The following is a 15,331-nucleotide window of genomic DNA, read 5'->3' as shown; positions in this document are numbered from 1 at the left end:
CAACAATAAGGCCCATGCAATCCGACAACAGGCCCAAAGTGCGGTCCGATAATGTCAAAGAGCGGTCCGGCACTTTTTGAGTTTAACGAGATTCGATAATGTCAAAGAATAGTTTGACAGCCCATGTAAACCCATGTGAATGTCCGGCCAAAATTAAACTTTTATGTACGAAAAAAGGTATTTTTGTAAATAAAATGTACATTTGTTTACTTGAAGGTATTTGCTAGAAAAGTGGATTTTGAAGAAAAAAATTGGTTGGGGTAATTGCATAAAAAGTCTAGTCTTGAAGGGTTATTTGTAATTTTTTCTTAAAAAAACACTCCATATACAAAATAAGGGTATATAAATATCTAAAATTATTAAGTAATAAATTACTTTATAGTGTGAACACCCTAACATAACCCTATATTTATGAGTATAATAATAAATATACAAAACAAAAATATATATCAATCCACTCAAAAAAATTTAAAATTTGCCACTTTTTTGAAAGTCTTTTTTTTTTTTTTTTGACACCGTTTATAAATTGTTCGGTCTGTTGCACTTTATACAGCCGTCCATCATAAAGATGAACGGCCATCTGTCAGTAGCCTCTCAAGTCCGCTGACTCATATAAACCTTTTCCACACCCTCATATCCATCTTTTCAAACATTTGCTACTGTTTAGGTCACATTTGTTCCTTTGAAATGAGAGACGGCCGAGCACTTCTTTTTTCCGCCATACATGAAATTTCATTTGAACCGAGCATCCACACATTCCAACTACGCAAATGAATATGTTTTTTTGTTTACAAAGGAAAAGGTTACGCAAATGAATATGTTTTTTTGTTTACAAAGCAAAAGGTTTCTATACTTCTCCTACTGTATAGAAGATCTATGCTTCGCCTACCATCCAACCATCCAATTTTGATCGAGAGATCCACTTACCATTTGTTCTTAGATCCGACATCTCAAAGTATTTTATTTTTAGTTTTTTTTATACAAATTATATAAATATGAAATTTGATATGTGTCATCTTCTCATTGGGGCACACCTATAAAAAAATATTAAAAATAATTTTTCAATAAAATATAATGATCTAAATACCCCTTGAATTTTTCAAAAGTATTTTAGTCATTTTATTTTATTAAAAATATTTCTTTATATTTTTTTGCTAATGCAAGTTTAATAGAAGATTGGATGTCCAAAATTTGGTGTCAAAATAATTTACATAAAAAACATTAAAAATAAAATAGTGTAGAGACGTGACATTGTAATTGGAGCAATCTTAACCCTCCATTCAGAATGGACGATTGGCTGTAAAGACTGTATAGAAAGCTTGCCCTTGAGCAATACCCGCTTAATTCCCATCTCCAAATCATCATCATTATAACCTTCTCCCAACAATTTAGAGTTCGCTACACGAATTCTGATCCATCATTCAACAATTTTCACCTATGTAATCTATAAATTTCTTATCCTCCGTTTCTTTCCCCTCAAAATTCCACCTCCCAAAGAAAGGCTTCTCATGGCTCTTTTACAAGGTATAAGCCTCGTAGCCCTTTAGCCCTTCTCTCTCCCTCATATTTACAGTAAATATTGCCCTAGGCACACACCTGTTGGGACACCTCATATTTACAGTAAATATTGCCCTAGGCACACACCTCATATTTACAGTAAATATTGCCCTAGCAGTATATGATAGTAAAAATATCAAGACGCTGAAGCTTAACTGTTCCCATTTATTTCACCACATATTTGGTATAAACCCAAATGTTGCATACCAATTATTACACTGTTGGGACAATTATGAAGCGAGATTCGATCGACGGTCTAGAAGAACTTGACCATCCCCCGGCCCTCCACGCTTATTTTTGTGGCTTGAAGCTGCTTCTTCTTTGGGGCTTTCAGTTGTTGTAGCTTCTTGTTCATCTGCACACAAGGAGCCATTTGTAAGTTGAGATATCTCAACGGTGCATTCCGGGTGACAAACAAGGCACGATAGCATATCAGTTAAAGAACTTTTTTAAGAACTTTGTTTCAATGGTGCATTGAGCCCTACATACTCGTTTCTATCATCTTTCAAAGAGTAGCATAGGAGTTGGATTACCTGTGTATGCAAATCATTTTGCAATAATCTTGATAAAGAAAAGAAAATCACTGTGCAGTGTACAGTGCCATTGCCTTTATGCTAGTTAACACAGCATTTAGTCCACTGGAATACAATTAACCAAATTAGGAATCCAATGATGCACAATCGTCACAAAGTAAATCAAAATTATTTGCAATTATTTGCATTCCTGGGGATATAAATTAATCAAGCCCCTGCATAGTTGTACGTGTAGCAGTTTTAGGACTGGACCAGTGCTCGAACCGGTAAAGGGGTTAGTCTACTCAAGACAACACTGATCCGACCAGCTAAAAAACAAAAGATCCAATAAAAAAAGAACAAAAATTAGGTAAAAGGTTTTCACCAGGAAAATGTTGGTAAAAGAAAAGAAGAAAATTTTCTCCAAAAATGTGGAGAAGTTCTAATTAATATTATAAATTAGAGAATCATGTTTCAAGTTCAACTATTAAGAGATGCAGTTTTCTCACCTGACAGGTGAGAGGAAGAAATACAGTTTTTTACCTGACAGGTGAGAGGAGATGCAGTTTTTGTCGAGTTGAACCATCAAGAGATGAACAAACTGCATATTCCATTCCTCATCTAAAACTATATGTATTACAAGCATCATACATTTTTATCCTTGCATCTTTTGGCAGTCGATGATCAATTATGCATTACCCAAAAAAGCACAGAAAAAGGAAAAATGAACTATACAAACATCCACCATGAAATCTCTGGTTGTTATTAGAATACAGCTTGAAATGAAGAATAATGGCATCAAAGGAATGTACCAACTAATAATAGCTTCAAATTTGGCTTCAAGTTTTCATTTTGATCAATCAGCCTATGTTACAAATCCGACTGTATTAAAAAAGTAGCAAAAGAAATTTTAGTAGAAACTAGAGCAAAAAGAAATTCGGATGAGGAAACTTGGTGGTGGAGGCCATTAACCAAAAACGATCATATTAACTTGGCAATTTAATAGAAATGATCAAAATTTAGAATAATATAATAAGGAAAAGCCTTCCCAATGCCTATAGGCGAAAATGAACAGTGATTTCGCCTACCCACTTCACCGTCCAAAGTTCATCGCACAATCACGGTTGTCCAGTAGTGTTTCATTTTTTATTTTTGTTCTACAAATCGGAATGACATGAAATTTGAAGCGTGTGTTCATCTTAGTGAGACGCACCTAATAAAAATATAAAAAAAAAATTCGCAAAATTTTTTCTGACCAAAATACCCCTGAAACATTTCGGGGGTATTTTGATTAATTTTTTTCATGTAAAATATTTTTTTGATATTTTTTGTAGATTCGCCTATTTTTTATGAACACACGCACCAAATTTCAAGTCATTCCGATTTATAGACAAATAATGAAAAATGAAACACTACCGGACAATCGTGACTGTGCGATGAACTTTGGACGGTGATGAAGGTAGGCGAAATCACTGTTCATTTTCACCTATAGGCGTTTTGTAATATCTTCCATATAAAAATACTAAGAAAAATGCTAAGCTGAAAGTCAAGTTAAACTTAAAGCATATGATAGTCTACACAATACATAGGGAACAAGAAAAGATGAAAAAGATGCCTTCAAATTAGAAAAAATGAGAGAAAAAGTTTAGGGATCTAGACCATATTAAATATGGTAAGAATGAGGATCAAAGGGTCTTAGTGAAGGATGAAGAGGTCAACAAACGGTAGAGAATTTATTTTCAAAAATCATTAAATGATGAACACAATAGAAACGCAGTGACACCAGGAACCATGGGCATAAATAAGAGCGGAGGTTATAGATGAATTCATATGATTAGGATATCGGAAGCGAAAGAAGTTTTGAAGATGATGAAGATAAGATAGGATTTAAGACCAAATGGTATCCCAATAAAGGTTTGGAAGTACATGGGGAAGATCGGCATTGACTAGCTGACCAAGTTGTTCAACAATGTATTGAGAACAAAGAAACTGTCAGACTAATAGAGGAAAAGTACTATAGTACCTATTTACAAGAACATAGGAGACATAAAAAATTGTGTAAACTATTGAATGAACTTATGAGGCATACCATGAAGTTGTGGGAGATAGCGATTGAGCAACAACTAAAGCATGAAACGAGTGTATTAGAAAACCACTTCGATATCAATAATTGAGGCTATTTTCCTACTTAGGCAACTGATTGAAAAGTTCAGTATGAAGACCTCCACATGGTTTTTATTGATTTAGAGAAAGCTTATGATAAAGTACTTTGAGATTTAATTTGGTGGGTACTTAACAAGAAAGGAGCCTTCAAATACTATATCGACTCGATGAGAGATATATAAGAGGCGCTAACTAGTGTGTGAACAACTAGTAGAGAGACGAGCGAGTTTTCAATGACAACAAAAGCAAATGCACTATATATCAAACCTAATCCAATTTGAACATACAACAACAGAATATGATATATAGTTATATGCATTAAATTTAATCTATCAATACAAACACAAACAAATATATAAAGCAAGGGATAGGGAAACAAATTGAATCGATATTTACAGTAAAAAATGATGATGAAATGAAAAAGTAAAGATCCATCTAAAAAACAAATATATATTTCTATGGGAAAATCTAAGGTCATCCCACAAGCTAACTGCTACCCCAGATTTCAATGGTCACGATTGCATTTCATATCTGAATTTTATTTCTTTTTATACAAATTCAATTCACCTAACATTTTGAGCGTCTACTCTTGAAAAATAGGCGAACCTTACAAAAAATATTAAAAAACAATAATGAGTAAAACATAAATTGACCAAAATGCCCCTGAGAGTTATAGGGATATTTTGGTTATTTAGTGCAAATAATTCTTTAAATATTGTTATTAGGTGCACCTTGATAAGGAGAGTGGACGCTCCAAATTTCAGGTGATTTTTATTTGTATAAAAAACTTAAATTCAAATATGAAATACAATCGTGACCATTAGATTGGCACCTAGAATCAATCTGGGTCATTGGGCTTACACTATTCCATCATCTAGTGGGCTGATAGGATCTTTTCCCATATATATATATGGGAAAAGATCGTATCAGCTATGGGCAGATGAAATAATGTAAACCCAATAGCCGAGATTGAATCTGGGCCGATCCAACGATCACAACTGAATTTCAAAATCCACTATTTTAAAAGAACAGACGCTCCAGATTTTAAATGATTTGGATTTGTGGAAAATTAAAATATGAAGTGCAATCGTAACAATTGGATCGTTTACTGTAGCCATTGGGTGTTTACTGTAGCGCTGTCAGCTAGTGGGCCGACCTCAGATTCTCACATCATCATCATCATCATCATATCCTTTTTCCTTTTCTCAATTAATTGGGGTCAGCAACAGAATCTTGATCTACCATTCTGCTCTATTAAAGGCTATACCATTGGTGAGGCTATAAGTCCCCATATCTTTTCGGACTGTTGTCCTTTTCTATCCTTCCACTTGAACTAACTAGTACCTCCTAACAGGTGTTGTACTTGGTCGGTGCCACACATGGCCAGGCCACCTAAGTCTAATCTCTCTCATCTCATCGCCTACTGGATCCACACCTAAATTCTCCCAAATGTATTCATTTTGAATTCTATCATTGTATTGCCACTCATCCATCTCAACATCCTCATATCCACTACACTCATTCTATAGGTATATTGTTTTTGGTCCGCCCAAAATTCCACCACATAGAGCAAAGCTGGTCTCATAGCTATCATGTAGAACTTGCCCTTCAGCTTCATTAGTATGTAGTGTATATATATATATATATATATATGGGTTATATTCGGATGCTCACACAATGGAGTAATTTATCATTGTACTCAATAAAATTTTGACATATATATACCCTTGTTTTATATATGGAGCTTTTTTTTAGTGAGGGCATTTTTGATAATTAGGAGGGGTATGATGTCATCTACATGTGGTGTGACATCACCTACATGAAGCATTAAATGCAACTAGTGTGCTCCATGTGGATGACATCACACCCCTCCTAATGACCAAAAATACCCTTATTAAAAAACTACTCTATGTACAAAACAAGGGTATAGAAGTGTCCAAAATTGTTGAGTACAATGATAAATTATTCCATAGTGTGAGCACCCTAATATAACCCTATATATATATATATATGGGTGTGGTTTCTATAAGGTTGCAACCTTAAACAATCCAATTAAGGTGCACCTCCAAATTTTATCATAACATGTAATTTTGGTGTTAAAAATTCTTAGGATTATTTAAAAATCTACTTTCACATCTATTTATAAAATTTTAAACTCAAAAAATGGTTAAAATCAAGTAGATCTATAAATATATGAAAATTTTGAAAATTGACGGTCTAGATAATGTGTTACAAGATGCACTATTTTGGGACTCAAAATCTTTTTTATATATATTCATACATCTTGATGTCGAGATGATCAATTAGAGGGTTTTTCAACGTTAAAACAACTTTTTCCAATGGACTTTTGAGGTGCATCTTTAATTCTACATTTTATGGTTGCAACATTATACAAATGTTTTCATATATATATATATATATGCCAAAAAAAAAAATAAGCCCCAACAACCCGCAAAAATAATCAAATATAGGGCATATTTGATGACAACTTGCAATCAGGGAAAGGGAGACGTGGAACACAAAGAAATATTTCAGAGAAAAAGGCAAAAATACAGAAAGATAAATGGGATAAGAAAAATAACTGTAATGATATAGAAAAGATAACAAAACATTGGCAAACAATGGAACAAATTTGGCTTTTTTTTTCCTTTGGAAAAATAGTTTGACTTAATTTGGCTTTTATGTTTATCATTTTGTGAAAAAGGAAAGCAAGAAAAAGATTTCCCTGCTTTCCTTTATTCTTCATTTAGAGATCAAGTCCAATCAAAATAAAAGTATAGAAAGAAGGAAAAAAATCAGGTCAAAAAGTGGAAAGAAAACTAGAAAATGTACTGGAACATATGAACTTGCCCAAAACCGGAAGGTCCAAGAGCACTGTCGGATAGATTCTCTATAAATCTTTGGTTTAGGCCGTTCAAACTGGTTGGACCACTCCTCTATGAATCGCAGTTTAGGGCCTCCAATCACCAGTTCTTCCACTCCAATCTGGTCTGATCGTCAGAAGCCTCTAATGTGTAAAGCTTTAATTTATTCATGTGCGTTCTATTTAAGATATACTTGTGCCCATTTAATTACGGATCCAAGGGGACTCTAAGGGCATCCATCTCATCATCATCATCAAAGCCTTTTCTCAACGATTTGGGGTCGGCTAAGGGCATCCCAATGGGACTTTCTATTTCTAAATCTGACCTCCTTTGCATCCCCATTTATTGGGAAAATGATCATATTCCTCCATCAAGAAGCATGTGATAATGTCTGACGGTAACAACTTTGAAGTTTCAAATGCCTGATGCATGATTGGAGGGAATGTCTACCTGTACATGTTGGTCACAAGAGTTCCCAGTCCATTGAATGATTTACAAATTTCTTACATCTATGGATAGCTATAAAAACATCAATGGCATCGTTCTTTTCTTTCATGCTATTATTTGTTCTTCAGTACATACCCAAACTCAGGCATAATTTTCACAAGCAAATTAGGCATCATGGGGTTTTAACCAAGGCTCTAACACCATGCTTTTCCTCAATGTTCATTGCTGGAACAATAGCTACAAGATATACATTTAGAATAAAAATTTTCACACGATATTTCACAAAATGAGTCAAAACTAGATCACTATGAACACGAGTTAAATTTTGGACTTGAAAAGAACAACACAAACTAGCCTCTCCAGGAATTCAGCAAAAGAAAAATTATCCAAAGTTCCAAACATGCTTTCAAGACCAATGTATAATGGTTTGTACCATGTCATGCTTTGAATCTCAAGACAAGGTTTTGTTCCTGAGACATGTATCTCTCAACTTTAAAAGAACTGGCTTCTATAAACAACTTCAGTAGAAATTAGAAAGGGAAATAATGAAGAGAAACCCGATAAAGATACAAGCAAAGCCTTACTGCAAACGGACAACTCAAGTGTCAATATTACTGACCTTCATCCGGCGTTCATCCTGCTTAAGCTGCTTTGCCCGTGCCCTAACTTCCTCTGGGTCAACCTTGGACTGAGGTCGTACAACAAAATCCAGAGGCAAAGCTTCTGGCCGATAGGTATGCATCCTGCCAGCTGCTTGGCCAGATTTTTGCTCCCTATAGCATTGTTTGCATGTCAATTATGCAATCAAAGATGATAAACCCAAACAAAATAACAAAATGCTGTAAGAAATTAGCAAGTAACATATCAATCAAAGAATTGTGCAATCAAAAAGCTACATGGAAAGTTCAATAAGAATGACAAGTGATTTAGACTTACTGAGAAAATTCGGGTAAATCAAGATCATCATCTCTAGACTCCAATCCAGCAGCATTTGTCACAGGCCTTTTCCAATACAATTGAACATAATGACAACAAATTAAAACAAGGACACCAAAAGAAAAGCTAAGAATTTTCCAAGCAAATAGATGATATTAGCATTAGGGGTTCAGTTATGTACTTCTTAGCAGATGGTCTACGGAAAGGAACTTTTTCATCATCAAAACGCCGCATATCCTCATAGCGGGTGCTCTTTTGGAATATAGGTCGACTCTGCATGTCTCCAAATCCAAAAACATAATACACAGATGAGGAAACCAATTAACATACAAACACAATCTCTGCATTTCTATAAAAAGACAGAATCTAAAGAAGAAAATTTCACTAACTAAATGAAATCACCCACACACTGGTCCAAGATGGAAGACAAAAAAGGAGGTGTGCGATGCAAAACACCTGAAGCATCAAAATCATGAAAGGAACATTTCCTCAAAACTTCTAGGCGTAAAGACAAATAAACTAGGGAACCATGACATACCCATTTATCAACCAATTCCTTTGCCAGTTTCCTATTTGATGTGGTCTCTTCATCAGATCGGGACAAAAACATAATGACCTTGCACGGTACCAAAAGCAAATATTAGTCCCACTACTTCCATTCACAGAATACAAAGATCTGTGAAAAAGGCTAGTTGGTGGCAAACCTTTCCCAAGCCACTTTTTTTAAGTTGTTCTTTCCTGTCAAACTGCTCCACATCAATCGGCAACTGTATCATACATGCAACACAAGCATGTATCAATCAGATCAGATGCATATAAAACAAGCACAGAAGACCTATATTTCAAACAAATACAACTAAGCCTCACAGCAAAGCAATCCAATGAACGAAGTTTAAGCATGTTGAGGTGCAAAAGGTACATACATCAGCTAAGATATTCAGTAAAGCAGTTCGGACATTGATATTGGGCAAACATCCATCTGGCAGGGGCTCTAGCCAATTTTTTAGTACAGATAGCACACCGCGATCTAAAAACTCTTGTTGGAGCTGCCGTCTATAGAAACAGGCCAAATTTTGAAAAATAACTCAAACATCCATAATAAAAATAATGAATAATGTAAATGCATTTTTTTTGGAAGGAAAAACTCAAGTAATTTCCATTACTTTGAAAGGACCTCTGTGAGCATTGGCAACATTTTAAGCTTATTGATGGCAGGTTTGGACTGTCGATTTAGCTCTGCATCTTCTTCAGCAGCAACTTCAAGCCTTGCCATAAACTGCTCAACCAGCATTGCAGTCTCTTCAGCTGACCTCTCACTTTTCTTGTTCCTTTTTTTCCCCATCTTGAAAAGCTGTTTAATTTCCTCGTCCTCCTCCCCCTCTTCTGCCTGATAATGTATAACAATGCATGAAATAATTAATGAACATACACAAACAAAAAATACCTACACTAAGATGAGGGGGAAAAGGACAAAAAAAATGATATTCCTGAGAAAATTATAAAATAATTGATCAACAGAAGCCTACTTATCAAAATCAGTTTTATCAGGACTGGTCATGAAACCATAAGAATGTCTGCTCAAATATTTTGTGTTCAACAGGATGGACCATTTTTTACCCTCAATGCAAAACTAACAAAATTCATAAAATTAAAAAAATCTATAAGAAAAACTTGAAATAAGAAAGAAACGTATGAAATCTTTAACAAAGTAATAACGAGTGGTCATACTAAGGCAAAATACAGAAAAGGCAATTGAACTTACAAGGGAAAGAAACAAAGATGTAGCCTCAATCAATCTTGCAAATAAGTCCTAAGCCTTTTGGTATCTTAAGCAAGCCCGGTAACATATCATTGAATGGCACTTAATTACATAATAAAGGCAGTCAAAATTGACTTGCCCAAATTAATAGTTGAGCTTATCCTTAGATGTCAGCCAGGCAGAGATTCGCTGAAGAATGGTGCCAAAAACAGAAACAAATAAACCAGAAAAGGGGTGAATAGCAGGAAGAAATGTAAAATTGGGTATTGGCGGTTCACTATGGACTGGGTGAAGCGGCTCCGCTCAGAACTGCTTGAACCGTAGGATATAGATTTGATGACACAAATCAAAACAACAATATAAAACAAAAATAATAAGCAAGAAATAACAAGATCACAAAGGTAGGAGCACCTATAGGAACAATAATTTCATTTTCCATCAGGGACACTCTAGGTTAGGCATCAAAGTAAGACTCACAAAAAACTCTTCACATTCAAAGCCATTGCTAGAATCTAGAGAAGCCACTAAAGAGGAGAAGGAAAAGTCTTGCATCAACATATATCTTATACTTTGTAAGTAAGCTATAAAACAGAAACCATTGCACATGAGAATAACAACAAACCTGAGGAGCATCTCCAGCAGAACCGGCTTCACCATCACTCAAATATTGATGAGCTGGTTCAACTCCAGTATCATCAATGAAGGCTTCATCATCCTTAGTCCTAACACCCTCTTGGTCATCCTATTTTTTAACAAAAATGGAAACTAATTAAACGAGATAGTACAATGCTAAAGAAGAAGGACACCATGTTTTCCAATGGATCAAAAAGCAGATCCACATAAATCCCAAAACAACCCAAACCATAGAAAAAAATTTGATAAAAACAAGAACAATAATTTACGTCAACAAGCTAAATAAGGTAGACATAAAACCTTTTAATCAGAGTACCACCAACTGCGCCTCAAAAAGCATGTGCTCATATATGCACATAAACATATAAAGACATAAGCATAGTCAAAGTTACATACATCTATACGTATGTATGCATACATAAAGGAACTATATATATATATATATAACATGCTTGCATGCATGCACGCGCACACACACGTGTGTGTGTGTGTGTGTGTGTGGATGTATTGATCCCGGGGGTACTAGTCTGCACCCAATGGATCAGCATTTGAGAAGACAGAGATGAACAGATGTATCTTGGGAACCAGATGCATGATCCTTTTGCCTTAAGATATAGTGAGAAAAAGATAATATTTTAAGAGTTCAACTCGAACAGTAAAGCTTCAGTTAAGTTTGTACTGGAAAAAGAATATGCAGCAAAGAAATAAAGAGAAAGGAAACCGAATGAGATTCATTCAAAATCAAATTAGAACAGCCAAAGAAAGCATATTCGCAAATGTAGAAAGAGAATGGCCTGGGGCCTTGGCGGTAGTGTTGCCAAGCCCCATAGTGAGGTTTCTGACTCCATTCTCATCAAAGGGTAGGGGCCCAAATCCTCATTGACTTACCACTTTTTTCACAAAAGGACAGGAGCCCAAATCCCAACTGACTTACCCTTTTTTGGCAATGCTACGTCCTAGGCTCAATTCCTACAAAGGGTAGTGGCCCTCTCCCCTCTGACTCACCCAAAAAAAAAAAACAAAAAAAATTAGAACGACCAAAGAAAGGATATTCGCAAATGTAGAAAGAGAAGGTGGAAAGAGAATCTCATAAAAAGGAAACTCATGAGATTCATTCAAAATCAAATTAGAACGACCAAAGAAAGCATATTCGTAAATGTCTATTTACTAAAGGTGCAAAATAGACAGAAACATAAGATTTGACAGGGTTCCATCTTTGGATGGGGAGGGAGAAGATAGACAGTTAGAGTGAGCGAGCGAAGCAAGAGAGAGAGAGAGAGAGAGAGAGAGAGAGAGAAAGAGAGAGAGAGAGACGGAGGGAGGCGACATACTAGTTGGAAATGAGAGGGTAGTACTATAGAGTCTTGGGTCGTTATTTGGTCGTCTTAAGGGATTCTAGGCATGTAATGTATGAGTGTATATATATATATACACACACACACACACACATATGTATGGATGAATGCGGCAGTAGTGTGTACAATGAAAATCTACCAACCTCAACATTTGAAATTAGAGATCAAAAGGATCGGCGGCTTAGGCAATTGCCATATATGGGAGCTGCTGAGCATGTAGAGAGAGAGAGAGAGAGAGGCCTTGTTTAACGAGGGATCTTAAAGAAAGCAGCACAATAGCAGTGTAGGGTATTAATCAGATTAAAATCACAATGAAGCAATGAAAGATGTCTGGCAATTTGACAGTAGATGATACATTTGACATTTATGCTTTTGGAATCCTTATTGGGATGAAAGGGACGGTCTCTAAGCCAACATGCTTGGAGCATTCCCCCAACCATCTGAAAGATCACATCTTGATGACTCAGTATCAGCAATGAATGCATCATGGGGAATCCAATTCCCCTACAAGAGTTCCCAAACTTGTGTGCTATATCCATAGAAGGTGAGGAGATTTGGATTATTGCAATGCCTTTTCACTTGGTGCATCCAATAGTTTTTCTTTGCCAATTCTGGGTGATTCAGGTAACATTGGGGGCCTGGGGCGGAAGGCAGTAGCCATCTTCATTTTCTACCGTTGGTCGTAGTCCATAAGAAACTAAAATAATAATGTGCATAAATTTTTAATGTAATTATGCACCAGAAAGATATTCATTTCAAATAACTAAAACTTATACTCCTATCATAACTTCAGCCATGAAACCATGATTCCAGTACATAAACACCAAAGGAACTCAATTCCATCCTTAATTTCCACAGATCCAAGAGTTTCAGTGTGACCATATTTCACTCAAAACGATAAGTCAAATTCCAAACTTATTCCCAGATTCAAAAACTAATGGCTTGCAACAAAAGATAAACAAAAATTTCTTTGCAGATACATTTTATAAGATAACTAGGATTCAAACCCTAATTCCCACCTTGAAAAACTAATTTTTCCATGAAACCTTACTTAGAGAGAAAAGAAATTCAGACCTTTTTTTGGGTAAGTAATGAAATTCAGACCTTAATTCCCGAATTGTGCAACTAATGCTAGCTGCATTTTTCTGTTTCACATTTTAGTCATAGATAACTCAAATTCAAAACCCCAATTCTTCATTTATCTAAAATATCCAACGATTCACAAAATCAATCAATCTAACTTTGCAGTATTGACAATAATTTATCGCCAAACACTAACTCCAAAAAATGTAAAAATAAACCCAACTCCAAATTCTGACCATAAGAAGATTAAAAAAACACTAAGCTCGCCAAAAAAAGTCATAAATTGGACAATTTTCCACAAAAGAAGAAGAAAAAAAACAACCTCAGAATCTGCACCAGCAATCGAATCCCACAACTCCTTTATCTCTGAATCACCCCCATGATCCTGCAAACCTTCTTTACCTTTTGAACTCTTGCCAAGCCTTCTCTCTGAAGACTTTGCCCTAATTTTCTTCTCCTTGTGCGCCCTTTCTTCCTTTGATTTCCTCTTCTTGCTCGATCCCTCCTTTCCCTTCAACTTTCCAGCTGAAAAATCCTCATCTTCCTGAACTTCATCAGCCAGAAAATCATTTTCAGGCGAGCTTTCCTTGTTACTCTTCTTTATGAGCCGCTTTCTAGGTTTAGCTTTAGGCTCATCTTCTTCACCAGAATCCATGACTGGCGTGGGTGATCGCTCCGTTCGCCAATCTTCTTCTGGTTCCGAACCCATGTCCGGATCCATCAATGGCTCTCCATCCTCATCACGGTAACTGAATTGGAAAAAAAAAAAAAACTAATTAGTATGGAAATTCACGCTGAAAAAAATAGCAAAAAAGAAAAAAAGAATTGGGAAAATCAGTGAAATGAATTGAGCTCACGGATCATCTTCATATGCCATGACTCAGAACTTGAGCTGTGGAAGAAAGATGGATCACTGGCTTCGCAGGGAAGAGAAGGGATTTTCTAGGGTTTTCAGAACGAAAATCTTTATCCGGTGGAAAATCTATGGACTTCCATTAATAGTAAAGGGAAAAATTTATGAGACCCTATACGAGGAAATCCCCATTTAACAAATCAGCACCCTCTGCGCTTCCTTCCAAAGGTGTATCACATTACTCAGCTGGTAAAACCATCACCATGGTTAACTCCATATGATAAAAGAGATATCGGAAATTATAAAAAATGTATCTTAATTTTGGAAAAAGTTTATATAAGGATCCAACCTTGTATAACTACGCATGCACCTTAAAAATTCATGGGAAAAAGTAATTTTAATGTTGAAAAACCTTTGATTCATCGTCTCGACATCGTCTCGACATCGTATGACTATAAAGAATAAAAAGATTTTAAGTTTAAAAAATAGTACATTTTACAACATATTATCCACACCGATTATTTTCAATATTTACATATATTTATAGATCTACTTGATTTTATTCATTTTTTAAATTTAAAATTTTATAATTAAATATAAAAATAGACATTTTTTAAATTTAAAATTTTATAATTAAATATAAAAATAGATTTTGAGATAATCCTAAAAACATTTTACATCACAATTATATACCATCACAAAATTTGAAGGTACACCTTACCTCTACAAGCTACGGATGCATCTTCATGCCAACTGCACCCCTTAATTTTTAAATTATTAAAAATAAACTCCAAACTTTATAAAACTTTATACATAGCCTTTTTTGATGAGTAGTTGAAAACATCACGGTGTATTGAAAATCAAGATGGCCATGGCGGATTGTAAGTCAAATATAGTTTTGAAACATCACGGCATTTAAAGAATCATGACGGTTTATTAGACTATCATGGTTAGAATTTAATTGTCGTACTCTTACCTAAGCAACACTGCTTATTAAGTGTCGTGATGCCTTAACGACCATCACGACTTTTGTCATGATGCCTCTTAACGATCATCACGGCTATTCAAGGGCCGTGATGCCTCAAAACATTAAATCACCTATGACAATCACGGTATAGTGAATCTACTATGATGTCTTATGGTTCTAAGACTACCGTGAATACTATTTT

At 35.3% G+C, this 15,331-nt stretch overlaps 1 protein-coding gene across 1 annotated transcript; it reads right to left on the bottom strand.

The window, feature by feature from the left end:
- Positions 1-1,702: 1,702 nt before the first annotated feature.
- IWS1 (Transcription elongation factor (TFIIS) family protein) lies at positions 1,703-14,381 on the bottom strand. Its single transcript, XM_006846177.4, has 11 exons — positions 14,167-14,381; positions 13,632-14,058; positions 10,861-10,980; positions 9,643-9,866; positions 9,403-9,532; positions 9,184-9,246; positions 9,018-9,095; positions 8,661-8,752; positions 8,480-8,545; positions 8,163-8,316; positions 1,703-1,912 (listed from the first exon to the last, which is right to left on the bottom strand). Exons 1-11 carry the CDS (start codon positions 14,184-14,186, stop codon positions 1,814-1,816), a joined length of 1,473 nt encoding a protein of 490 aa, XP_006846240.1. The 5' UTR covers positions 14,187-14,381; the 3' UTR covers positions 1,703-1,813.
- Between the last annotated feature and the right edge of the window lie 950 nt (positions 14,382-15,331).

Source organism: Amborella trichopoda, chromosome 8, assembly GCF_054954075.1.
Source record: "Amborella trichopoda isolate Santa Cruz 75 chromosome 8, AtrichopodaSantaCruz75HAP2 v2.0, whole genome shotgun sequence".
Classification (NCBI taxonomy): Eukaryota; Viridiplantae; Streptophyta; class Magnoliopsida; order Amborellales; family Amborellaceae; genus Amborella; species Amborella trichopoda.
This window is presented reverse-complemented; position numbering and strand designations above follow the sequence as displayed.